The sequence below is a fragment of the Mycteria americana genome, chromosome 2, assembly GCF_035582795.1.
Source record: "Mycteria americana isolate JAX WOST 10 ecotype Jacksonville Zoo and Gardens chromosome 2, USCA_MyAme_1.0, whole genome shotgun sequence".
NCBI lineage: Eukaryota > Metazoa > Chordata > Aves > Ciconiiformes > Ciconiidae > Mycteria > Mycteria americana.
The window spans coordinates 117,255,711-117,282,974 of record NC_134366.1 but is presented as its reverse complement, the minus strand read 5'-3'; the positions used below and the strand labels follow the sequence as shown (position 1 = coordinate 117,282,974).

The following is a 27,264-nucleotide window of genomic DNA, read 5'->3' as shown; positions in this document are numbered from 1 at the left end:
TGATTTTCTACAGTTACCTTCAGTGAGGGTATTTCTGCATCCTGCCTACTACACCATCATTCACACTGCCCTGTTTTTAAAACACAAGTTAAACAGACCTTTCAAACACCCCTGTGGCAGCCTAATCACAACGAATCTCCGGGCATTGCAGCAGACCTGAGACACAAGGGAGGAAACCATCTGCTCTACATCAGAATAGTATCTATCCAGTTTCAGCAAAAGGTATAAACTGTTTTACTGTTGGCCAGTTCAGTAACTAAAACTTCACCTTTCAAGGAAAAACACAGAAAACACTTTTATCACGGCCTGAGATACTTCCTAGAATGCAAAGCCATGGTTAGCTGTAGATTTTCTTATCTACCAAAGTTAAAGCTATTTTTACAACATCTCACCAGTGCACACAACTCACCAGCAAATATGTTTACCCATCTGCCCCAGCACAGAAACTCTCTAGGGAAGGTCCTGAAGCCACCTCAAGCTATGCTGAGCATGGCATCAATAAAAAGCACAAATTTCTAAAAGCTGGAGGAAACTGAGATTAAGGAAGAATCCAGAGCAATTCTGTCCCATACTATTGCAAATTATATTACACGTTTGTAGGGTGATTACACTTAACGAAACTAATCTTACATGAGGAGAAAGCAGATACGAGGTTGGAGGAAATGACTGACTTAGAAGCAGAATAATCAGTCAGCAGAAGGACTGACAAACGTTTGGTGAGGATTTCTTCAAGCAAAATTTCATTATTTCATACTTTAAACAAACTTTAAGACTTTGGGTATTAGTTAATTCAGCTTCTCAGGTTTTGTTACTGTTTTTTCTGATTTAAAATGGGGACTAGAAAATGTTTTGCCAAGTAGACTGACACCCTTGCTGTCTTTGTGTTATCCACTGCCACAGTGCAGCTTAGAAATTTAAAGAATGAAGCTGAAGTCTTGCGCTACAATCCATGAAGTTTTCTCACTTATCTTGGAAAAGGTCCAAGCCTTTTATTTTTATAAAAAGTGTATATTATTTTTGTGAACTACATACAGCAGGAGTGTTATGTCCCTCTAATCTCAAAGTCATCTGTGTCCTACGAGATAAACAACTAAATAAAAGACAATAGATCTAGACTCAGGGTCTGCTCGCTTAGATAGAATACCCGAGCCAATTAAACTTAGCCTAGTCCATAGAAAATTAACAATTCATTCTGTGTTCACATCAGGGATAGCAAGCGGTGGTGTTATGAAATTTTCTTAACACAAATATGGTCACCACTAAAGCATCTCTATTCTATTGCTCAAAGGTCACTGAAAATGAAACCTTCAACCACAAAGCAGGTGCTGAAAGACAATAACAAGTTTCACAGACTCGATGTACTTAACGCCTTTTTCAAAAAGCTATGCTGACAGACTCAATCCTTGGTCTCTCTTTTGTCCAATTCAACGCCAGGTGTGTGTTGACCCAAGAACAAGTCATTTGGAAAAGTCTCACTTTGGCAAATAAAGTGTATGTTCCCAATGCTCACTCGGTGTTGTAAGTATTACAGACTGGTTGCTCTCTTGTGTCAGTACACATTCATTGTAGGCCACCCTTTCTCTACAAGGTGGGTCTAGAATGAGAATCGCTCAGCTGTCTGCCACCTGTCCCCTGCTCAAATGCACGGTAATCTGGCTGATATGGTTTCTGGAACAGTAGGTTCATAATTCTCTTTTTCTCATCCTTGTCAAATCCAAACCGACATACAAAGACAAGTGAAAAATCTAAAGGGCAATGTATTTGTTACCATACACTTTAATTCCTAAGCTGCTGAAATTAAAGATCTGTTGAACTGCCCTTCTACACCCGGCGCCACTTTTCCCACACTTTTCCCCTCCGTTCCGGAGATGGCCGATGCTAACCGTCAGCGTTCCCCCCCGCAAAGCCCCGGTAACGCTGACGGCCGGCCTCCCGTTCCCCGGGATCGCCCTTCCCCTCGGAGGCACAGGCAGGCCCCGGGCCTCCCGGCCCCGGCTGACAGGCCGCTCCCGCACGCCGCGCTGGGGAGGCAAGGGCAGCGGGGCCCCTGAGGGGCCGCTCGGGCCTGAGGGAACGGCGGGTCGTTATCTCGGAGGAAACAATAACGCCCCAGCCCCAGGCTGGGCAGCCCGGCCCGGCCGGCGGTAACGGCCGCGGCGCCATGTCAGGCGGGGCGGCCGGGCCGTGGCCACGGCGATGGCGATGGCGATGGCGGCGGCGCGGGGCGGGCCGGACCGGCGGCCTCCCCGCCACATCCTGCCCTCCGCGGCGCGGCGCGGCCTCGGCGCTCCTCTCCGTGGCACCCCCCGCCTCTCCCGGCCCTTCTCCGCCCCCGGGGCTCACCTAAAGTCAGCGCCCAGCAGCCAGGCGCCGCGCTGCAGCCCGCCTTCCCCATTGATCGCGGCGGCCGCCGGGCCACCTCCCTCCGTCCCGCTCCCCTCGGCGGGGCGGCGCCGGGGCGCGGAGTGACAGCGGCGGCCGGGGCGCACCGGGAGGGCGGCGGTGTGCGAGGCGGACACCCTCCTCTGCGGCCGCTCCTCGGCGGGGAGCCGGGCTCCCCGCGCCCCCCGGCCCTGCCCCGGGCAGCGGAGCCGCCGCCGCCGCTATGAAGCCGTGCGAGGAGGAGGAGGAGGAAGGGGGGACGGCGGCGGCGGCCGGCGGCGGCGAGGACCCCTGGAAGGAGTGCGTGGAGGTGGCGGTGCAGCTGGCGCTCCGCGCCGGGCAGGTGAGAGCCGCGCCGCCGCCCACCCCGCTCCGCTCCGCTGCGCTGCGCTGCCCTGCGCTCCGGGACGCTGCCCGACGGCGGGACGGGGCCGCGGAGGGGCCCGGGGGGGCGGGTCGGGCTGCCCCGCGGCTGGAGCATCCTTCTCCCGGGCGGTTGTACCGGCTGCGCTTCTGAATTAAAAAAAGAAAAAGAGCCGGGCGTTTTGAGGAAAGGCCGTGTGGGCTCTTGGCTGGTGCGGCGGAGCTGGGGAGGAGGAGGAGGAGGGCGGCAGGGCTCGGCACCCGCTCAGCCGTGCTGTGCCCCGCTCAGCCGGGCCGCTGCCGGAGCCCGCGGCCGCTTCCCGCTGCAGCGGGAGGGGTGGCGGCAGCCGGGGCCGCTTCCCTCGGCGGCTGCATCCAGCGTTAAGGACGAGGAGGCGCTTCACGTGAAAGCAGATTTGTTTTGTGACTGGGAGTATTTTTATTTAATGAAAAAAAAAGGTGGAAAGATTTGTCAGCGTGAAGGTGCTGTAGTAACTTTTTCAAATATACGCCAAGTGTTTATTCTGCTACTGTAATGTTTTGGAGCATGCTGCGATGCTAAGGTTGTACAGCTGAGGGTTTATGCCGTTGTGTGTTGATCCAGAATATTGTGTATTTACCCATTACAATACCAGCATTTGTTTTTTAACAGCTTGTGCAGAGAAAAATAGTCGTGACAGGGAGTTTTTGTCTTCTTGTTATGCCAGTGTCTTCAGAGTGACTGAAATTCACTTGCTAGAGATAAATCAGCTGTGGCTCTACAAAGATCTCTAGTAGCTTGTTTAAGATCCGTGTTTCGACACAGCAGAATGTTAGTCATCTCAGGAGACATCCTGGCCCCACTGTGTGCAGCAGCAAAACTTCCACAGACTCTAACAGAGCCAAGAAGTGGGATCAGCAGATTGCTCAGATGAGAAATTGGGTAAAACACAAACCTCAGCAACATGTATTTCTCTTCTGTTTCCATTCTGCTATATTTTGAAACACACTTTGTACCTGTACACTATGATTTAAGGAGCCCTCTTTTCTATCCTGAGTCCAGGACCTGTAACTTTTCCTTAGTATGTATTATTAAGCATATATTCTCTGTAGTAGAAGACAGACAAAGATTAACAGAATGCTAGAGGAGAGGAGACTTGTTTCAATAATACAAGGAATAAATGGATAATCCAAATCGGGATGACAGGTCATGCTCTCACAGACTCTCCAAATGGGAGTTTCTCCAGCGTACTCATTCTGCCATTTCACAAGAAAGACTCTTATGACTTGCTCAAGCTTCCACACCTTATTTCTCAAAATACCAATTTGTGAAGACAGCCGTAACCATCTCCAGCCATTTTAATCGACCAGAAGATCACAGCTGAGCACCTTTTCCTGGAAGAAATAAACATACCAGAAGATTAATCCTTGCATCTTCTTAGTTCACAGTTTGCCATCGCTACTTTGCAACTGGCAGGAAATGGCAGATTCCTTGGCAGGCCAAATGTAAACCAGTCAGGGATGTTGTTTAAGTAGGACTTTGGAACTGGGTAGGGATTTTGTTAACTTTGTAATGTTAAGGAATGTTTTTAGTTACAAAAAAACATCAGGGATCCCTGTGGAAGAAAAGGTGCAGATAGGGCTGTATCTTTTATTTAAATGTCAATCCACTTCCAGCTATTCCCAAAAGAAGCTAGAGATAAGGACACCAAATGCAGTCTAACATAGGCTTGACGGGACTGGATTTTTGTTGAAAATTGACTGATAAAATTGAGTTTTATTTTGGTCACCAAAAATAGTCAGTTCCACTGGTCAAGTTCATCTTTTTCCTCTGCCTCTCTTCCCATCCCTCAGACCTCTCCACCTTTGCCTCCATCTCCAGAAATCGGCTTGCACTCTCTGTTTCTCCAGATCTGAGTGCTGTCTCCACCCCTGCATGAAATGTTGCCACTCCAGCCTTTCTTTTAAGGCCCTCCATTTCCCAGGTCCATGGCAGGTTAGGAAGGCTTGGAATCATTAGAAAGTGTCTACAAGAGTCTTGGTGTAGAGGCCAACGTGAAGAAAGGCATGCAAGTCAAGATTTTGGATTTCTAGGAGAAGTTAACCAGTAATACAGTTTCCTGGTCTCCTCTTTTGGCTTACATGACTGTTTGGTTTATATTGCATCATGTTTCATGACTGTAAGTAAAATATATCTTGTTTCCAACAGGTAGGCATCTATGCTGTGGAATAGTTTCTTCTAAACTTTAAAGGCCAATAAAGAAATGATTACTTGAATATGTGTCAAAAGTGATGTTGCTGGAGTAACTTCTATTCCCAGGTTAAAAACATTGCCTGTCTTGCCCATCCTGTTACTTAGTTCCATTACTTTCACAAAATATCACAGGCTCTCATTCAATATATATGGCTATTTCATAATGAGAATAGCCATGGTTTTGTAATCTCTGTAATTGGCCTGCATTAAAATTATGTCTAATTTGCCCTATAAGGCCACATATAACTGCACATTTTCAGACTTCCCTTCTGCTTTTTCCGCGAGTAAACTCTGTTTGCTATGTTCATGAGAGTATGCCTGTTGGCTTAATATGACTTTTTGCTGAAGAAAAGCAGGCACGACTAGTCTCTGCATCTTTGATGCTATTGAGAGCACTAAGTAATATTCGCAGTTCTCTGCAGTTACAGTTGGAGAAACTTCACCAAAATTAGTAGGTGTGCATCCAGGTGAAAAACAAGTCTGAGAAACTGAGACTAGAAGCTAGCATGTTGAAGTCCACACAAACTACTTCATTTCCTCTTTTTTTTCCAGAGAATAATTTTATGAGGCATAAGAGACCTAGCAGAATCCCACTAAAAAAAGGCAAATTTCCACTGATATTCTAAAAAGCCAAGATTTTTTTCCCCATATTTGCTCCCAGGGGATATTGTTAGGCTATTTTCTGTGGAACGTGGACAGATTTTTTAGCAAACCGGAACAGTATTTCCTAAATTATTTGCAGGTAGTTAAGCTTTTTATCTAGATGTTAGATTTTACCAGTGACCAAATATTTCAGGACAATACTGCAAGCAAGTAAATCCATCTTGGAGCTCCCAGAAGTGTGTGGTGAGTGCAAGCAGTATGGTGAGATGAAATATCTAACATAAGCACCTCACGTTAGGTGGCTCTCCTGGCAGGTATTGGAGAAGAAGGCATCTTAACCCTCTGTCCTCTCCATTCTCCTTTGTATGACTTGGTGTCACAAAGACGTTAGGAAAGGAAGAGTCCAGGACCATGACTGCACTGAGCCCTTGCATCTCCATTTCCCCTGCTCCATGGCAAACAAAGAAGAGAGCAGGGACAATGGGTCTTGCTCTATGATGTGGTCTTCATGCATGTACTGGTGTAAATGTCCCTCGCTTTGCATAACCTCCCAAAAACTCCAAGAAGAGTATTGGGATAAGATCTAGCCAATTCTTTATTAGAGGAGGGGCAGCATGGGCTAAAAGTGTTAAGTGACTCTGCTCTAAATAACCATGCTCCCAAAAATCAGCTGCTTAGAACTTGCTGTAAAATCTCCATAATCTAGGGACAACCTATAAGACAGTGGTAAAGCCTAGTAGAATACATTTACAGCCAAAATACAGCGTCTTGGTTGCCAATTTCATTGTACAACAGGGATAAGGAGCAATCAGCTGTTTTCATTTCATCAACCTGTAGTTCCTTTGGTCTTCCACTTACCTGCTGCCTGTTACCTAGAGAGAGACTTTTATGGAGATCCATGCCCAGCTGGGAAGACCAGGCAATTGCAGTAGGTATCTACAGTCCTTATCGTAAGGCTTCTGCAAGGAAAGGAGCTGAGGGATGCTCTCGAAGTACTCTGAGGCACCAGGCTCTAACACTCTTTGTAGGCAGATGATTTTTATGGATTACAGTTTGCAGACGACACCAAGTTGTGTGGGAGTGTTGATCTGATCGAGGGGAGGAAGGCTCTACAGAGGGACCTGGACAGGCTGGATCGATGGGCCGAGGTCAGTTGTATGAGGTTTAACAAGGCCAAGTGCTGGGTCCTGCACTTGGGCCACAGCAACCCCATGCAACGCTACAGGCTTGGGGAAGAGTGGCTGGAAAGCTGCCTGGCAGAGAAGGACCTGGGGGTGTTGGTTGACAGCCAGCTGAATATGAGCCAGCAGTGTGCCCAGGTGGCCAAGAAAGCCAATGGCATCCTGGCTTGTATCAGAAACAGTGTGGCCAGCAGGACTAGGGAAGTGGTCATGCCCCTGTACTCGGCACTGGTGAGGCAGCACCTCAAATACTGTGTTCAGTTTTGGGCCCCCCACTACAAGAGAGACATTGAGGTGCTGGAGCGTGTCCAAAGAAGAGCAATGAAGCTGGTGAAAGGTCTAGAGCAGAAGTCTTCTGAGGAGCAGCTGAGGGAACTGGGGTTGTTTAGCCTGGAGAAAAGGAGGCTGAGGGGAGACCTTATTGCTCTCTACAACTACCTGAAAGGAGATTGTAGAGAAGTGGGTGTCGGTCTCTTCTCCCAGGTAACAAGTGATAGGACAAGAGGAAATGGCCTCAAGTTGCACCAGGGGAGGTTTAGACTGGATATTAGGAGATTTTACTTCACTGAAAGGGTTATCAAGCATTGGGACAGGCTGCCCAGGGAAGTGGTTGAGTCACCATCCCTGGAAGTATTTAAAAGCCGTTTGGATGAGGTGCTTAGGGACATGGTGTAGTGGTGGTCTTGGCAGTGTTTGGACTCGATGATCTTAAAGGTCTTTTCCAACTTATACGATTCTGTGATTCTGTGATTATTCAACACAAGTTGAATTCTGGACCACTCTGGGCTATTTGATAAATTTGTGAAGAATAAAAGCTGTTTCATCAGTGATGCAGGGAATGTGATCTTTGTGTGGGACTCTGGCTTGGACTGCATACCCATACAAGCTGGTGCAAATGCATACGAATCCCTTTTGTCAGACCCTTCATACGAGGCAGAGAATTAGCAGGGACCCATCCATCCCACAGCACCACCTGGTACTGCAGGTGGGCTAATACAGATGTGGTGCTCATTTGTGGTGACTTCAGCACAGCATCATGACTTCTCTCCTGCTCTCACCCCAACGCACCGGTCGCACAAGAGGTGGGGAGAAGCAGTCCATTGCAGGGCTGAGTAATGTGTGTCACAACCCCTCGGCATGGGCCTGCGTGGCTTGAGGAGGAGATGGGTGAGAAGGCCCTCAGCCACCACGTCCTATCAGAGTCACAGCCTTGGCTGTTCCCACCTCCACAGTGACTGGAGCCTCAGGTTGGCACATGCAGGTCACCACAGAAATGGGCAAGGTGGGTTTTGTTTGCTGGTGGGCACATCAACCAGTGTAACCACCTCCTGCTGACAGAGAGCTACTGGGCAATAGTGGAAGTTATGGAAGTGGTGGATTTTTAGAAAAGCTTTTGATAAGAGTTTTTGCTTGTAATTTCCATGTAAGTACATTGTGAATCTGGTTACTATAAGGCTACTACAGAACCCTCTGGGAAACAGGGTGGTTTTAATAGCTGTCACATTGGTGAAACATATCAAGTAGGATCCTGCAAAAATCCAGTTTTGGACCTGATAAATATTCAGTATTTTATGAAGGACTTGAATGACAGAATAGAGTATATACCACCCTGCATACAGAACCTACAAACAGATCAAAGTGAGAGGAATGGTGAGCACTTTGGAGGACAGGAATCAAGTTTAAAATGCTCATGAACAACCAGAAAAAGGATCAGAAATGAAAAATATTAAATTCAGTGACGAGAGGTGCAAAGGATTGTATTCAAAAAAGAGAGATCAAGTGCCGGAGCACACGATGAAAAGCAACTGATTGCAGAGCACATCCGAGGGAGACAGCTTTCACCTCCACTCTTTTTGCAGCAAGGCTCAGGTGTGATCTCACTCCCCTGCTGAGTGGCGGCCTGTGCTGGTTTAAATGGCTGCAAAAATCTCCTCAATCCACTATATATTAAAACTGAATAGGATTCAAGAACATGGCACTGCTAAAAAGGAACTCAAATCTTCTCTATTGAAAGGAGTGTTTAAGGCAGGAAATGAGAAATAGTATTCCTCATCTATTTGACTACATGAAGTTCTGAGCCCAATTCTAAGCATTTACTTATACGTAGGCAATATAAAAGTAAAGAAGAACAATTTAAATAAAAGGCATCAGCATAGCAGTGTTTTAGAATGCACCGCTGAGATGGTTGGAGTGTTTTGGATTTTGCTTTGAGGAGTCCGAGGGCCTTCCTAGAGCTGCGCTTTTATGCTTCTATAGTAAAACCATCAAGAAAACCATGCAGGGCATTGAGGGGAGTAAAAAGATCAAGCGTAGTTAATATTTTGATATACAATAATGAACTTTAGGAAGATCTCAATCCAAAAAGTATTAACCTGCCCTCACAAGCTCAGTAAATAGGCATAACTAATGTTTCACAGCTCATGAAACAGAAACATTAGTCCAGATACCTTCCGTACTAAGGCAACAGTCAGCAATATCCATTACTTGTCAGAACAATCAGCACACCCTTCAAATGTAGTATTTCATACTATGAAAACCAAGAGCTGAGACTGAAATTTGGGAGTTGCTGGTACCCTTTCCCCTGTATAATACAGCAGAACTGTTTTCTTTGGTCATCAAACATTTCTCTTCAGACGGTTTTAAAATATTTTGATCAATGGAAGTTTAGTTAAAACAATTTAAATATATAAGTTTTAGAAGGGACTTGGAATATTGGTCTTGTTGGTGCTGGCTTTAGTTAATATAATTCTATACAAATAACTGGTGCTTAATTTTTGCTTTGTTTTGGTGGTTCTAATCTAAAATAGTTTATCATTTTCACTGGTTAAAAAATGTCAGCTCCTTTTGCAAGTTGAGCATTATCATCCTGCCTCCTTATTTTTCTTTTTAATGAATGAGTGGAAAAAAAAACAGAAAGAAAATGGGAAAACTGGGGAAAAGCTTTTATTAACTGTTTTCCCACATGTGCATTTGCACTTGATGAGGTTTAGTTTTGAGTTTATAACAGTAAAACCCTTGAAAAGGAGATAAAGACTTTTCCAGAAGATAATCCAGGGTTAGATCACTGGTTCCACATCTGGGGAAAAGTCTAAATTTTTGTTTTTGTTAAATATATAGCAGTTCTTTGGGAACTAATGGGTGGCCAGCACTTGAAGTTCCAAAAACCCATATACACCAGAAAAAATAAGCTTTGTGTGTCTTTGTTGACACACAAAAAAAGAAACCAATGGCGTTTGCCTTATTGCATGTTTTTTGAGGTAAGAGAGCAGTGGGGCATTGGCTCTGTAAATTAAAAAAAAGAAAAAGGGGTTTTCATGAAAAAATCCTGAGCTTCAAGGCTCTTTCTTATCTTATCTGTATTTTTTGTAATTTCCTAAATCACGATGACTGCCATCATCCTTTTATTCCATTAGTTGCGTCCCATTCATCGATCCTTTTCTGAACTGTCAAGAGAGGTTCTTGCAGAGTGATTCAAAATGCCATGTTCCCAAAGACTACTCATTATCTCAGACTGATTTTTAGTCAGAAGAATTAGAACAGGCTCTGGTAGAATTAGGCCTACAGTTGTTTTTCAGGATTAGCTATAATTTTTCAGTAAATGTATTATTTTAGTGTGCACAGGATGAATGGCCAACAAATCTGATTTGTGAACTTCTGTTTCAGATTATTAGGAAAGCTCTAACAGAGGAAAAACAAGTGTCCACAAAGACATCTGCAGCAGATCTAGTGACAGAAACTGATCATTTTGTGGAAAATTTAATTATTTCTGTTCTGAAAGAGAAGTTTCCCTCCCACAGGTGAGTGCCTATAGAAAGAAACTATTGATGGCCTTTTTTCCTTTAAGAGCTGTATATCTGACTGGCATTTAACGGTAATTTTAAAAGTCTGTATATCTCTTACATATTAACCTATTGCTGTTGGACACTTTCATAGGACTCCTTTTTAAAAAAGTACCACTTCCCTATACTTAGTACTTCATATTTTCTAATAGTTCTGTTTTTTAATATATGTATTTAATAGTAATGTTTCCCCTGTAGGGACATCATGTATGAAGGGTTCATATGAATCTCCATGATTTTCAGAATACTGTTCTGTTCTCTATTGTATAAGAATTATGCTAAGGATATCTGTTAAATTATAGCTAAAATTAATGATAGCAAAGGTCCCATCCTGCAGACCTTTCCTTCACTTTCTTTTGCCATCACACATAAGCATTTGCCAGATCAGGACAAGTATCATACTTAATCACATTTACCTTGTGTTGTGCAGAATCCTAAACTCAGTGAGAAGCAGGGTTGTTTATCATCATTTGATGCGTATACATAAACAGGATATAAATTACTATATGGGTGTTGACCCAAGGTTTTAAAAATAGATCAGACTGTTGACTCCCCTTGAATTATTATGGCCAATTTGAAAATAATAACTCCTAGCACATGCACAGATTAGAGAGAGGTTTTGTATTAGTTGGCCGGGTTTGGTTTGATGTAGAGATTCTGCAATCGATTTCCACATTTGACTTCAGTCCACACGGATAAAATTCAGCTTCCTGCAGAGCAGTGCAGAGCCTGTGTATCCCTTAAATACTGTATGACTTCCTTCTAACTGCGTGCATCTCTGATGGAGATGAGCCTTGCACTCTAGCGCTGCGCAGAAATCAACAAAGATGAAAATCTGGAGGGCTCAGCTACTAATCTGATTGTTGGCGATGCTGCTGGAAAAAAAAACACCATAAGAAGGAGTAGAAAGAACATTATATACTAAATATGGCTTCCTAAATACATGCTGTATGTGATCACATATTGAAGCAGTACTGTGGAGCATAATGTGTGGTTCTTGGCTGCAATTCTCAAGAGACTGCCAGGCTTTACAAGCCTATTATTTGTGTAATATTCCTTCTACTATTGCTGGCTCTGCTCTTTTCTCATCTCCACTCTTATGTTGGTTTTTTTTTCCCTGAACAGTCTGGCAGAGAACATAAAACATACACATTTCACATAAAATGAGAATCATCAGAAGCACTTGAGTTACTCAGAATGGGAACAAAAGTTATAAGGTCAACATAGACCTAGGAACTGAAAAATCTCTGACTTTATTAACTCTGTACAGTTAACTTCTGACTTTAGAAGCAAATGAAGGAATTGCCATTTCTTCAAGGCAATTTTTTGCTGATATTGGTTGTTGGTTTTGGTTGGAGTTTGTTCAGACAGTGAATGCATTTAGAATAAACAATATGTTAAAACTAGATTTAACTAGACTAGATTAAAACACTTGCAATGAGGAGTCCACAGTAGCAATCAAGGTTTAAATTAAAGTGCAATGAAAACATTAGAAGATCATTTAAATTGTGTTCAATTTTTCCCCTAATCTGGCTGTTGAAAGCATCATTGAAGATTTCTGTTATTTCTTTTTCTTTTAAATCATCTTGATTCTTATGTTCTCTGAATCAAAAAATGTATCTTAGGATTTAGAAAAATGAAAAGGCATCTCATTAGAATCTGTGTGATTTGCACTGTGGCAGTGATGAGTCTTGCAATATTGGAAATGTACTCAGAAGTAAAGAGAAATATTAGGGAAACCTGTCAAAAAGGTAATTCTCTCCCATGTTTCTTTCTTCTTCTCTCTGCTTGCCTAAGTGATATATATCATCCTCATTCGTGCTTCACCCAAGTTTTCATCTTTGTCCACTCTTTGGTACTCTGACATGCTCCAAGTGAGTCTTTTCAAAAGGATATTTTTTTCTGGTACATCTTTGAGTTGTGGGTAGGAATAGCCAGAATATCAGGGGCTGCCGGTTGAAAAAGGCTATCGTACCATTTGCCTGCGTTATTTTTACACAAGTTGTCATCTTTGGTGTTAATTGTGGCCTTAATCCTGTAGACATTAAAATCAGGACACAGCCATTACGGAGGGTGACATCCAACTCTATCTGCCCAGCTTTCTGTCCTCAGACCCCATGAGGGGATAGGTGAGGGATAGCCCTGGTTTGAACCTCCTGCGCTCAACTGGGTATCACTCCTGCTGCAGTTTATGCTGTGCTACCGTTTCCCTGCTGTTCCAGCAATGAATTTCAGAGTGGCACCGTGGTATGAACAGATGTCCACTAAAGCTAGGGTAAAATTACTGGACTCATTTTCAGTGGGAGAAAACTTTAATCCAGATTTGAAGAGAGGTCAATAGAGCTGGCAGGCTGGCATATTAAATTAACTGCTGTAATAACATGGCTACCCCTCCCACTTCTCAAGCTGTTCCTAAAATTTGGTCTCCAGTACTTCAGGCTGAATATTTTGCTTAGCTGGCATGTTTTTACAGGACAGAGAGCCATAGAGCAAAGCATCTGATGTTGGCCTTGAGGGCCTCTCACAGTACCCAGTACTGTATAACAGCAAGGGGCTTATTTTAACCTGTTAGCCCAAATTTCATAAATGTGCACCTAATTTGTCCTACATCCGTTTTGGAAAAATTGTTCTTGGACGTCAAGACTTTATCAATGGCACTGCTGTGCCCTGGCTTCACGTTAGCATTTCTGTATGTGCGGACTGCAGCATCGCACCCTGCAGTAAGGAAAAGGCGAGGGAAAGACTTAGGATACTTGAGGGCAAAGCACCTTACACAGAAATACTTTTGTCTTTAAAGAGGTTCCCATTTCACCTTTCTTTGACTGGCAAGACAACGGCTACAGTTCAGGTGCTGGCTGGGGGAACTGGCAGGGGGTTAAAGCAGAGGCATAATTTATGGGGAAGATGGACAATCTGGGATGGGAGGCAAGGTGCTCCATCTGCAAGAAGATGAGCTTCCTCTGCAGCCACCAGCACAGCTGAAGCATATGGTTGGGTTTAGGTGCTAATTACAAGATTTGTAAAAGCAAAAGTCAAATGATACAGCACCAACAAGACAAAATAATGCAATATTTAGAGCAAAGAGTCTGCAAAGTGTTATGTTTGACTGAGAATACCAAACACTTGTTCAAGTCTTTTTCGTTTCTCAGTTGCACGCTAACACTTCATCCTTCAGCTGTTATCTTTAATGGAGATGAAAATAGTAACAAACACTTCCTACTTCCCTCTTCGTACCATGCCATCAAAATAGTCCCTTTCTACAGAGGTAAAGGCAAAGTAGCATTTGCAAAATTCAAGAAGTGTCCTCCTGTGCTGTCTGCAGAACATTTTAAGCTCGTGGTTGCAAGTGTTATGTGGCATCACGTGGTACGTGTTGAGGCCACAGAAGAAAATAGCTGCTACTTTAGTCCTAGGAAGCAACTGTTTCTGCAAAAAGACATTTTCTCTGTCTTTTATCCGTTTTTTTTCTCTTTGTGTCTTCGAGAGAAGCTTTTTGTGTCTTCAAGCATTTGCACAAACTCTGAATACCAGTACCAGTTGTTCGAATGTGAAACCAAAAGCCAGATTCAGTACTAGCACTCTGATTCTGCACCTTCTGTACAGACAGGATATTATTCAAATCTGTGAGAGTAGCACCTGCACAACACTTACAGAAACAGACCCTGAGCAGTTTATGGGAGAGCAGGGATAATGAAGGTCAGCAGGAATTGTGCCAGAACTGGATGTTCGTTTCCCAGGGAAAAAGGAGGAAAAAAATGCATATCTACTAAAAGAAATTGGGGCAGAACAACAGAACAGAAGATGAGCTTAGATTTCAATGTGCGCCTTGTGCATCCAAACAACAAACAAAAAAATTAATTTGTTGATTTTCTCTGGGTCATGGGAAAAAGAAAGTTCAGCTTTGTAAACCTTTTAATTTCCTGAGTCAGACTACTGTAAAAAATTCAAGTAGGAGTGAGATTGTGGATTTTCTAAGAGTGCATTATTTCCTGCTGACTGAATTTGACTGCAAAAGAGAAGCAGCTACAGTTTGCAGTTTATATTACTTACTGCAAGAGACAGGCCTAACCCATAAAATTATATTCTGCATAAAAAAGACTTCTTCTAGAGTTCCAGGGATGCCAGTTCAGATCCATTTCTGCATTCATTTTGATGACTTTCTTAATGGTATATTGGGAAAGTGAACATAAATGGAGTTCTTTTTTACCATGTAAAATAGTATGCTATAAATTTGAGAACTCTCCTTCAAAGTTTCTATGAAAGTTCCCATTCCCAAATGAAAAAAGCAATGTGTGTTTTTACATACATATGCATTTATACAAAAAATTTATATATATATATATATATATATATATTAAGTATCTCTTCAAAAACAGAAAGATGGGGTGTGACTTTCCAAGTCACGTATCTAAGCCAATTTTCTGGGACATTTGTTTTACTCCACACCAAATGCAGGTTTATTGCAGAAGAATCCACTGCTGCTGGCTCAAAATGTGTCCTCACCGACAGTCCGACCTGGATTATTGACCCTGTTGATGGAACGTGCAACTTTGTGCACAGGTAAGTGGACAGTCAACTGGGAAATACCTAGAAAAGCAAAATGTAGCTTCTCACAAATCCTCCGTTCCACTTAAAGGTGTTTTACTGCGGTAGATAAGTTCCTTTGACTCACAAGTAGGAGTCATGCCTTTATCTTTTTGTACCTTGTGTAGCGTATCTGAGGGAGTGTGTGTTTGTGCTGGAGAGAGCTCTGTACTGTTATCTAAAGGTAAGCTAAAGTTTCTGCTGATTGCTTAATGACCCAAAGCTCTCGACTCACAGCTCGTTTACATATAACCGCACATTAACGTGCAGAGACTTGAGCTGAACTGGAGGAACAAGGCTGTGCTATGATGACGTTTGGCCTAATGCCTTATGTGGTTGTTACACATTCCTTTTAGTAGTGGTGTTTTCTCCCTTTCAAATACAAATGCTTCATTTTTCCTGGGAAGTACAACCATTGCATATATGTAGAGTAGGACTGAAAACTAAGTTGTACGTAGATATTGGTTTTAAATTTCTATAATACCTCTCTGCAAAAAGAAATCTAGGGATCGTGACTGCAAAAATGCAAAAGTTTAATTAATCATTTGAATACTAGGAGTTGTAAACTAATTACTATTTGTAATACTTCTACTTAAAAACCTTAGATATGTTCTGCCTTACAGTTAGTGACTTAACATAACTGCAGTTATAATAAAAAAAAAAAAACCAAAACAATTCCTTGACTTTTGGTGCAATTGCATAGAATTCAAGGGGAGGTGGAGGGGTGTCATGTGCTGGTGTTTCATGCAATTAAGTGAAATTTTCTCTTTCTAGCAATTTTTTCTGGACCTTTACTTTACAGCCCTTTTTAAAACGTGTTTTTAAGAAATTAATTTATTTAGTTGTTTAAAATGCAATAATTACATTTTAGTAAAAAAGGACCAAATTAAATACATGATCATCACTTTGACAAAAGAGAGGGTAGAGGAGCTGGTTTCTCTTTATGTTGATGTCAGCAGCAAGTATCTCCATCCTACTTAATTGCTGTCTCAGATGCTTGAACTTGAACAAAATGTGCTCTGAAAGTGATGACTTGTTATAACAACATTAATGATTTTATACTGGATAATTCAATTACACTAAATCAAAAAATCACTAAAATATACAACACGTTTAATATAAAAATCCTGATATCTTAATGTGTTTCTTTCTTGCCTTCTCCAATATTAAATTATGTTTTTAAAGGAACTGACAAAGTTAAAAAGGCTGACAAAGGAGAAGTAGTACAATGCCAAGAGCGTTTCAACACAAATAAAATCACAGAGCTCCATGTGGGGTTTTGTTGCCTAAGGGAGTTACATAAGGAGTAAGTTGAGAGATTTTTCATCAGTAATACTTCATTTCTTACTTTTCACAGATTTCCAACAGTGGCAGTGAGCATTGGATTTGCTGTTAACAAAGAGGTATGAAGTATGTTCTTTAAGATGGGTACCTGAGAGCTGGTTAGAAGCCTCAAAACCCTGTGGGAACTTTAAATAAAATAAAATTTAAAAAAAAAATCAGCCACTACTCAGGTTTTTCCATGCTTTTTAAATGCATTTGATCATACTCTACTAGTCTAAAATCGTAGTCCTGCAAAACTTACTTATGCAAACTGGCAATTACAAGACAATTCTTACAAATTATTATAAATATTATAGGATTTATGTGAGGGGAAAAAGGGAGTACTGGTGTGAGCAAGGTTTTGTAAGACAAGACCATAATGAGTTAAATATAGTTCTCCCTATTCATAATTTAAACATATCTCCCAGTGTTCTTATGTTATTATTATTATTGCTTCTTTCCTGCTAGCAGTATCTGTGAAAGCTAACTGCTGCTTTGAGGCAATTCAGAACTGATTTCTATGAAGAGTGCAAAATTATGGGCCTAGTTCATTTAATCTGCCTTTGTGGTTTTCTTAACATAGTAAAATAACTATATTTGCCACATGAGAGCTTGATTACAGGCGGAAAAAAAGTACCTAGCCTTCATATGTGCCATTTTGAGTTTCCTAGCTATACTCGTTCATGCTACTGCCTTTTCTCCAGATGCTGCCGGTTTACAGTTTGATATATACAGAAGAAATAGCTATTCAAATTGCCAAGGGATGTGCCTCTTTCAGCCTAATTCCATGATCTTAAATATATGTATAGCTGTAAGTGAAGCCAGCAAGAATTCTGTGCAATAACAACATAGTTTTCAGATGTGCTAGTGGCTCTTACTCATTTAAACAGAATAATGTTGTATACTTCTCTAGTTAGTTTTCAAACATGGAAACTGCAGAGAAACACTTCCATGCTTTTCTGAAGTTTATTCATTCCCAAAGATCCTTTTGAATACTATATATTATTACCAGACGGCTTTCTCTAATATTTATGTTTTTTAGAACACCATCATGATTTTGATGCTGCATATTTTGGGTTATGTAAACTAAACAAAGCTGAAACAAAAATAAAGAATGATGTTAAATCTCCCTCAGTAAACAAATGGGAAAAGCAGAAAAAGGTAATAAGCTGAAAAGGAGCCAAAGTACACACAGAGGAACTGGCCTGAATGTAAGCCTTGAACAGTACTGAAGAAATTCCTGCAGATGTCTTCAGGGAAAGAGTCTATTAATAGTGTGTTCCTCAAAAAAACCCTTGGTTTAGATGGGACCTCAGGGTAGGGAGCGAGGACAGTCTATTCCCTTTGAATTGTCTCTGATGAACACCAATGATTATTCACATTGAATGGAGGAGGGCAGCAGGAAAAGATTTGGAGTCTAGAACATCTGAGATGTTTTCCTGACCTTGTTACCAACTTCTTCTGTGACCTTGGGCAAGTCACTCCATTTTGTGTATCTGTCCACCCCAAAATAAAATATTGCTCATAGTACTTATCTAGGGGTGATTTTAGGAGCTGATCATTGAAATTTGTGAAGTGCTTTAAAATCTTTTGGTGAAACCTATTAAAGTAATGGAAATGTTAAATACCTTGGGTCTAAATCAAGGGTCAAATTCTGACCCTCTTCTCATTGGTAAACAGATACTCCCACAAAAATTCCAGTGTTGCTCATTCTCAAGTTTTCACTGAGGGTCACAGTATTTGGTATTTCTCTTCAAACTCCTTCTCTTGGAGTCGTGTGACTTCATGAGATTCTCACTTTTATGTGTAAACAAAAGGATTTTGCAGAGAAATGTTTGAACAAGTGACTGGAGGGTGCTACTTTGGTTGAAAAGGTGGGCAAATTAAATGCATCATGAAAGGTGAAATGGATATAAAAGCATCCACTGTTAATAAACAGTGTGCCGTGACTTCTGAGTTTGGATGCCTGACTGATCATATCTATGTATTTGGGGCTGTAAATCTTCAGGGTCCAGCTGAAGTCAGTGGGATTACTTCTAGGTGTAACTGCTCACCAGTGAAAGTAAAGCATTCAGAATCTGGCCTTAGAGGGCTTGCATACTTTCAATAAAAACATACAACTGAATTTGAAATCAACTTAGCATTTAATCCATTCTAATGTGAACACAAACAAGCTGCAAGTAAGAGTTTAGAAGATCACAAACAGATTGCATTAACTTCTCTTTATAAACGGAATTTTATATGACCTATATCTCAGTATCACAGTAATAGTAAAATTATTCCAGTTTATTAGCATCAATATAATCTTTGATTACATGTACCAATTAAAATATTGCTGATCTTTCTGCCATTAGTAGTTGTTTATATTTATGATGAGTAATTTGAGTTGCATTCATTTCTTTCCTTTTCAAAATCTTAAAGCTTGAATTTGGTGTAATTTACCACTGCACTGAAGAACGATTATACACTGGTAGAAGAGGTCAAGGGGCATTTTGTAATGACAAAAGGCTTCAGGTATCAAAAGAGACAGGTTGGTCTAGATTTTGTTAGAACTCTAAAAGGAATATGTTAATTTTGTTTCAGAGTTGTTGCAAATCATCATTAGGATAATGAACATCATTATCCTGATGGAAAGTATGTCACCTGCATGATAACTTTGTTGTTATGTGTTTGTTTTTTCTGAAAAATCACAACTTTCCTCATTTTCTTTTTAAAATATACGTCTGAGTATGAACTATTTAAATAATCCTAAATTATTTTGCTTCATAACCATTGTTTAAAATAAGGAAGAATGAGTAGATTCACCAGTTTCATTCCAGCTGTACACTGGCATAACTTTTTATGAGCAAGATGCAATGGGAATGGTGAATCAAATTCAGAGTACTATGGCGGCTGTTATTCACTTATTTTCCAATAAACTTGTACATCGTAAAGTGTATTATGTCTGTGGGCATACATGCTAACAGTAAAGTAAAGTAAAGTAAAGGATGCATGCTTCATTAGGGGTTCTTTAACAGCTTGCTTCTGTGTGTGAGGTATGTTTCAACATACAAATAGCTAGCAACACTTAGTCAATGCTTTAATGGAATTCTTTTATTGATAAACCAAGTCATAGGTCTGTCTGTTTACCTAATGATAATAGATAACAATAATCAGATGTGTGTAGAGAAGTTTTCTTTTAATCAGTCAAAATGCAGAGGAGAACATAACACTCCGTGTAGACAGAAGCAGACATGTGCCAAAAATGTACATCATTGTACACAGGCAATGGTAAAAATTTCACCCCGAGAAGAGATTTTATGAACTTGAAGCACAGTAAATTCAAGCAATTTAACATACAGATTTGTTGTAGTGCCCCAAGCAGACCCTGCATCAAAACTTACCTGAAATTTGGGAAGTTTGACTATTCATCTAAATTTATAGTGAGCTGAGGTCTCTTCATTTGGAGAGATGGAGCAAATTGTAAAGTCACTGACCCCTAAGATTTTAATCCTTGATTATACATCATATTTTTGTCAGTACTCGAATATCTCATATTCCACAAAAGCCCATGCTGGCAGTCACTATTAGGAAAACTAGGGGTGCTCCCAGTTGGGCTGGCTGAGCCATCTTGAAATGGCCTCACTCACTTTTGCAGTCAGAGAGCTCTGGTTGCCAGTTGAGCAAGGAACAATTTTGGCACATGCCACTTTTGTCCTCCTTTCTCTGGACATCCAGTCTACATGGGCGTCTAGAACATAGCAAGGGAAGTGGACCTTCTGCCCTTCCAAATGCTTTGAAATTTTCCTTTTTTTTGAGAGACATCATTTGGTGGTGGGCAATTTCACCAGTGAAGATGGATCTTCTTTAGTCTCACTTCTATTGATGTTTTAAGTGTATAAAATCACAGTTGCTCTTTTCCTGTAAGGACTATGGCTTCAGGGAAATAAACCAACCCTGGAACAGAGAGTGTGTTTCCCTGTAGCTACCACGGGAACTCAGGTAGCCTTCACCAATGCATGATGTGTCGGAGATCTAGGCTGTCATGTTGCTTCATACCTTTTGTTTTCAGGAAATGTGGCTGTTGTATAACATTGATCTATGTTGTACAGTCATTGTTCAGATTTAATCATTTGAAATCACAGTCCAGGCAAACACTGTTCTTTGTCAATGCCAAATTTTGTAGAGGTCTGGTATGGGAGTCCAAGCAGTCAGGATACACTTAAATGAAGGATCCATCTTCCCTTTGGTCTTGAGTGATACTTTCTTCTCATGCTTAGATTCAGGTCAGGCCTTACATGTGCTAATACTGTAAGTGTATTTTCTTGTTTTAATCTTCTGTGGTCAACAGAATTGGTCTTTTCCTCATAAATCTATCCATATGACTGTTAAATCTCTTCTACCAAGCCTCCTTACTTTTCTGGCCTCTATCAGAGTGAGGAGTAGTCAGTAAATTTTCTCTTGTACCTTGAATTCCTGAAACTCCATCGAGTCTTGTGATCAGCCAGCTCCTTCTGCTAAGCAGAGACCTCCCTCTTCCTTGCCTTAGTCTCCTCATCCAATTTCTACCTGTAGCCTTGATGAAAATTGAGGAGATCCATTTATGCATTAGAAATCTATTTAATAACTCAAAAGAACAACTGTCTTAGTCATGACCTAGCTATGACTGGTGTGGTGTGAATGCTTGGTGCATTTCAGCAATGAGGCGTGCATTAAATGTTCTGTAATTATAAATTGGGTCTGTTATGCAAAAAGATCTAAGGCAGATTGCTTTCACCATCCAGAGTTTTCAGTGGTGGCTAAACAACGAATACCCTGGAGGGTGCCTGGATCGGTGTTTCTATATTTTAATGCAGTAATTTAAAAAGCGGTTGTTAAATCTATGTTCCTACAGTTAAGCTTTGTGATACCCTGTAACTTTTAATCTAATTACATACCTGTTACTCACCAACCATTTACCCCATTGCTTGCATCCATAATGTTCCTCTGCAATACTAAATTCATTGGTAGCCTGTTTAATTAAATGATGTCTCACTCCAGCCTAATTTGCTTTTGAAAACCTGCTTGCTACTTCTGCTAAGAATTTTCAACTTATGCAATTAGCTGTAATAACCAGGTAGACATTCCCTATCTGAATGAATGCCTAGCCTTTAACCCAGGGTAGAAGGTGACACCTGACACTTGGGCACAGCCTAGTTAGTAAGTAATCAACTGCAAAACCTTTGAGTTTTGTCATATCTTTAACGCCTCCAAGTTCAGCTGGCACAGCAGAAGCAGGGACGCTTGGGATTTGATCAGCCATCTCCACCTACATTGGCATACGCTTGTTATATACTAGCAATATTCAGATCTCATGTGAGGACTACTTCAACACCTTGCAAGTCACTGTGAGTCTCTCCTTTGACTGTACACAAGGCTGATATCCTCATCTGCTGTAGGTCAGAATTGCCCTTGCTGAACACAATACAAATATAACATTCATATATTATTATTAATTAAGATACTGCTTTAGTTTGTGATAAGAAAGGGGTTTTTTCAGTCATAAGGTATCTTCAGTCTTTGAAATGTCAGAATGAAAGGGAGCTATTACTGGGTGACTGGTGATTTAGGTAGAAGCTTTTCTTTCACTGTATTCCCAAACGTTTATAATTTGTTAACAAATTACATTAAAGTTCTCTATTCAAGAACCATGCTGTTTTCAAATATGATTAGATTAGCATCATTAATAGTTACTAGGTCACTGGATTATTTTTAGTTAACTGCTGACCGGTCAATGAAACAAAACGATGTATGGAAAGAGAAGGAATGTAAGAATGCATTCTTGTTTTTAATCTTCCTGTTCTTTTTTTTAAAAGCGTGTTTAGATCAGACCATTTGGTATGAGGAATCTAGTCTTGCTTGAATTTTTATGCAAAGTTGTCCCTTATCCTATGAAAGAGTTTGGGGTAAAAAAAGGGACATGAAAATTGTTTTTCTGTGAAAAGTCCATTTGTGTTTAATTTAAAAACAGATTTCCAGAATCTACCTGGAAGCTGTTGAATTAATGAAAACAACTACCTACATTGCAGATATCTCGAAGGCCTTAATTTTAACAGAAATTGGTCCAAAACGTGACCCTGCAACTTTGAAATTGTTCCTTGGTAACATTGAGAGATTGCTCAAGGCCCAAGCACACGGGTAAGATATTTTATATTATATGTCTCACATTTGTGACCAAAAGTCATTAAAACAAAAAAAAGCAAAACAACCCACCCCAAACAAGTACGTTGCATGTTTTGCGATCTCGACACATAGGTTGAAATCAAAGGCATTTTCTGCTTTACGTTACCGTGTCCCCTTCTCGCGGGGTTTAGGGTCCGTGTCATTGGGAGCTCGACCCTGGCTCTGTGCCATTTGGCATCCGGCGCTGCAGATGCCTATTACCAGTTTGGGTTACACTGCTGGGACTTGGCAGCGGCGACTGTCATTATTAGAGAGGCGGGTGGCACTGTGATAGACACTTCAGGTGAGTAAAATATCCTTGTTTTCATTGACTTTTTGGGGAGTGAGTGGCTATTTCAGGGCAACTTGGGTTACCTCAGTACAGTCCTTCTCCTGTAGCTCTATCTCATTTCTAGCAATATTCTGTAGAAACGTCTGTACTCGCCACTAGACTCTGGCTGGTTATTCATAACACACTGATGTAATTCCCGCCTGGGGTTTCATCATATCAAAGGTCTTCTGAGTCAAACTGTATTTCGAGTAATTCCTTTAAAGCATCAGATTTACAGTAAAGAACTAGCCCAGGAGATTGGTAGATACGCTCAGACTCCAAACAGATTTTGGCAGAGACAGCCTCCCAAGACAGGAGGACTCTCAGGCACATGTCTGAACGTATATGACTAGGAGCTACTCAGAGGGAGGAGAGGACAGCACAGTCTCCGGATTATTATTTTATTCATTTAAATGGTACACATCGCAGAGTAATGGTTTACTGGTGACCAATATGTGGATACTGTGGAAAGATATTGTGGGTGAAGAAGAAGGGTATGCTGATTGAACTCATTTCTGTTCTATCTCTTCCTGTTGCTAAAAGAAGGGAATGTTGCATTTATTGTTGGATACTGAACAAATCTAGACATTTGCTGCTTCTGTTGCATCCTTTGGTGCTGTATCTAGAATTTTCTGAAATCATTTTTTGCCGGAGATTTCCAGATAGGAGTTGCTGAATTAGGTTGTCCTTCCCACCCCAAAAGGAGCTACATACGAAGTTGTTTCAGTATTTCTGAACCTTTCTAATTACAGCACGGTTTATATTTTAAGAATACATTGCCATTTTTACATCATGTAAGACAGTTCTCATTAATCCTCTTGTCCTCAGGGGGACCTCTGGATCTTATGTCCTGCCGAGTGATTGCTGCGGGCACCAGAGAGATGGCTATGTTCATAGCTCAGGAAATACAAACTATTCACTACAGGCGGGATGATGAAAATTAAATACTTACAATATGGAGTCTGCCCTCCTGAACTATGCAACTTCTGCAAGATGGGTGGCTTAAAGGGTATGTGATTTCAGCAGGATACTTTCTGTGGAGATTTTCTGTGTCAAATATTTTTTATAAATTTATTACAATGTGGGAAGGCATAGGGAGATTTTTAAACCTCCAAGAATCGTGTTTCCTTTTTAATATGTATCTCTTTCCGCAGTATCTTTTTTATAAGATAGCATATTTTACTTGTAGTAAATTAGTCTCAAAATTAAGTTGTAATTTCATATCTGTGGGGCTGATATTTAGTCTTTTGTAACATGCAGCTAAAAATGGAACTTTATTTTTACAGATGCAGATCTCAGGTAAATGAGCTTTGGGACTGTAGTAAGGACGAGTAGTTAAGACGTGTGCCTATAATACCCTTGTTCTATGATACTTAAGAATGCAATAAAAATGACATTATTGTTTCCTAACTATGTCATAGCTATATATCCATATATATGTATACGTACATATGTGTATGTGTGTATATATATACACACTTATATATGTACATGCATGTATAGACACACATACCCGTGTGTGTGTGTATATATATATGGGTATCCTGGATGTTTACAGCAATTTAGAGAATGCATAGAAGAAAGCTAATATTGGAAGTTATTTTCAGGTGAAGAGTATAGGTTACTTAGGTGATTTCAGCGGGGGCTATCCAAATGGCAAATAGCAGAGCTGATCATGGAAAATGTTTAATGATTTTACAAACTGTCCGGCTAGTTCTTGTTTCCCTTTATCCCTCTGCATGGGGATAAATCATACTGTCCTACAGGACTCTGTAAGATATTCAAACCTGCAAACACTTACTACCATAGAGTAATTCTAGTTAAAACCAGGAATATTGAACTCCACTGAGTTATTCACAGTATTAACTAAGACACACAGTAGGAGGCCAGCAGAATAGAGCACAGTGTCAAGGAGCTGTTGATTTTAGAGAAACTTTGAGCAGAGCAGCAGGATTTGGCCCCTTACAGGCAAGTTATTAAAAATATGCACATAAGATATGCTTGCAAAAAGGTGTAAATCACATGCCCTTCTCGCACAAAGTTGTAATCGCACTTTTTGATCAGAGAAACCTGTAAAATCAGTTACATACATTTCCTAAATACACAGTTGTTCTCTATCCTTGTAACTAGCATTGGTTTGAATCACCAAGGTGATCATTTCTATTTAGATTATTTTTTAAATCATGAGCACAGGGAAAATACAAGTGTGTCCAGAAAAGTAGTTGAGGTGAAATCACTTCTATTTTTTTCTGAAAAATTTGAATTTAAAGGTATCTCTTTTTGCAAGAGCACAAATTAAATAAAGCATAAGCCAAAAAAGTTGCTTAAAAATTTTCAACTGTCTTTGTACACTGCATGTGTAGACTTTGTAAACATGTTCAGATATCTGCTTAGAACATATAAACTAAACAATATTTTTAAAAAATAACCTTACATGTGTTTCTTGCAATGAAAAATGTTTTTCACTGAATAGAACGTAAAACTCCATGTGATTTCTTGATGCTTTTTTTCACGAGAAATACAAAGTATTGACTGTGTGAAGAATGTCTAAATCCAACTAAGCATTTAAGAACTGATGGTTCTTACCAGAAAACCAGCGCTGTCCGTCAAAGTGATCAACGTTTTGTCACTGCTCCCTTTTACCCCCCCCCCCCCATCTCTTTGTCCCCCCATGTTCAGAAACGGAGATTGTAAGCCCTCTGGGGCAGGGACTATAGTGCTTCGGCTCTGGGTTTGCACAGTGCTAATAGGATGTGATTCTGGTCCACGACTAGGCACTGAGGTGCTATAATAATACAAATAATAAATACTAATAGGCTCACTTGTCTCTTATTCGCTCTCGCCCCGTTTTCCGAGCACAGCGGAGATCCAAGTGACAGATGCGGAGCTTGGTGGCACCGCTCTGATCCCAGGGCGCTTAGCCTTGGCAGCCGTGGGAGCAGCCGGGACTTTACTCAGATTTCTGCTGGGGCCGTAAGCCCCGTAAGGAAGCTTATGCTGGCAGGGGATCAAGTGTGGTGGAAGCTCAGCCCCACTTCATCCGCTCCCCCTCCTCACCCCGTTCCCCCCCATCGCTCTGGGAGAGGAGCCTGTGCGAGAAGCTGCTGCATGGCTCCGGCGAGGTTTCCCAGCAGCTCAGCCTGCTCGTACAAAGAAAGTCTCTGACCCAGTTAGGGCTGGTGTGCTCTGGCGTCCCAGAGCTCGGCAAAGCAGGGAAATCTATGCATAGACTTCAATGGCACACACCAGCGATTTGCGAAGCTGGGAGCCAAGCGTGGTGGGAAGGGAGAGGTGCAGAAACCCATTCACAAGTTCTCATTTGTGCCCAGGGTGCAGTGTTGGTTTTTATTTGGGCTGTAGTTCAAGTGTGTTAAACTGGCAGTGTGTGTGTGGAGCAGCAATCCTGTCTCCCCCACCTCCTCTGCCGCCCGTGTGCCAGTACAAACATTTCTGCACCCTTCCAGTGGACCAGATGAGTGAAGTGATCTGCCTGTAAAGTACCCCAGTAAACAAAAAAGGGATTATTTTACAGACAGATCGTTTTCCCAAGCCAATTCAGCCCCTGGCCACCACGAGCAGCTGACTTCAGGCACCAAAGGGGGTAGCGAGGGGGCAGGCAGGACAGCTCCCTTCACAGATGGTGCCACATTACGCCGGTTCAAAGTTTTTCTCAAAGTGCAACTATTTGACTACACAGATTGACTGAAATTCACTGTACTGGAGTTTGTCCTCCCTTCATTTTTTCTTGCTAGCCAGACGAAACTTCGCTCAGCATGCGTGTCCGGCAGCTCTCCACGTGAGTGCGAGCATTCATAACGCAGTTATTGCGGCACATTAGCCAGAAACTTAAATCCCCCAAAATGCTTAAACATGTGGACTCTTTTCCCTACCAGCTGTTGTAACATGCTGCAAATGTTTTCCACTACATACATGACAGGGTACATAAGGGCATCTGTAATTAGGCATCCAAGACGGATGAAGATTTTCTCCGTGAACGCTGGCACAAATATGCCTGTGCTCTGAAAAGCGAGCGTTCCCTCTGTAAGCAAACGGTGCTCAGCTTCCTGGAGCTATTCCAGCTCATGTCCACATCCCTCACCGGCTCACTGGTGGAGAACATTTTATACCTCCAGGCTTGCTGGCCTGGTCTCAAACAGTGCTTTCTGGTAGAATAAAGAGCGGAAATAGCTGTAAACGCCAGGAAAATGGTCGGTGGCTGATTCACAGAATCACAGAATCACAGAA

At 41.4% G+C, this 27,264-nt stretch overlaps 2 protein-coding genes across 3 annotated transcripts in view; one reads left to right on the top strand and one right to left on the bottom strand.

Annotated features, from left to right (window-relative positions):
• MPPE1 (metallophosphoesterase 1) overlaps positions 1 to 2,472 on the bottom strand; it is a 31,748-nt gene extending 29,276 nt beyond the window's left edge. Inside the window, exon 1 of one of the 2 annotated variants that reach the window (XM_075494352.1) lies at positions 2,344 to 2,472. The gene's annotated coding sequence lies outside the window, so the exon portion shown is untranslated. The remainder of the gene's footprint in view (positions 1 to 2,343) is intronic. The other variant, XM_075494349.1, reaches the window with a different exon arrangement.
• Positions 2,473 to 2,591: 119 nt separating this feature from the next.
• On the top strand, positions 2,592 to 25,837 carry IMPA2 (inositol monophosphatase 2). The gene is made up of 8 exons (XM_075494354.1): positions 2,592 to 2,725; positions 10,426 to 10,559; positions 15,057 to 15,161; positions 16,543 to 16,588; positions 18,930 to 19,038; positions 22,556 to 22,664; positions 22,841 to 22,992; positions 23,848 to 25,837. Exons 1-8 carry the CDS (start codon positions 2,606 to 2,608, stop codon positions 23,961 to 23,963), a joined length of 891 nt encoding a protein of 296 aa, XP_075350469.1. The 5' UTR covers positions 2,592 to 2,605; the 3' UTR covers positions 23,964 to 25,837.
• Positions 25,838 to 27,264: the final 1,427 nt, after the last annotated feature.

What these genes read in the sequence shown, in the direction of transcription:
- IMPA2 (XM_075494354.1), top strand. Translation starts at nt 2,606, where the DNA reads ATGAAGCCGTGCGAGGAGGAGGAGGAGGAAGGGGGGACGGCGGCGGCG. An exon ending in GATTTGCTGTTAACAAAGAG is followed by an intron (nt 16,589 to 18,929) that starts GTATGAAGTATG and finishes AAAATCTTAAAG; the next exon opens with CTTGAATTTGGTGTAATTTA. An exon ending in CTCAAGGCCCAAGCACACGG is followed by an intron (nt 22,665 to 22,840) that starts GTAAGATATTTT and finishes CGCGGGGTTTAG; the next exon opens with GGTCCGTGTCATTGGGAGCT.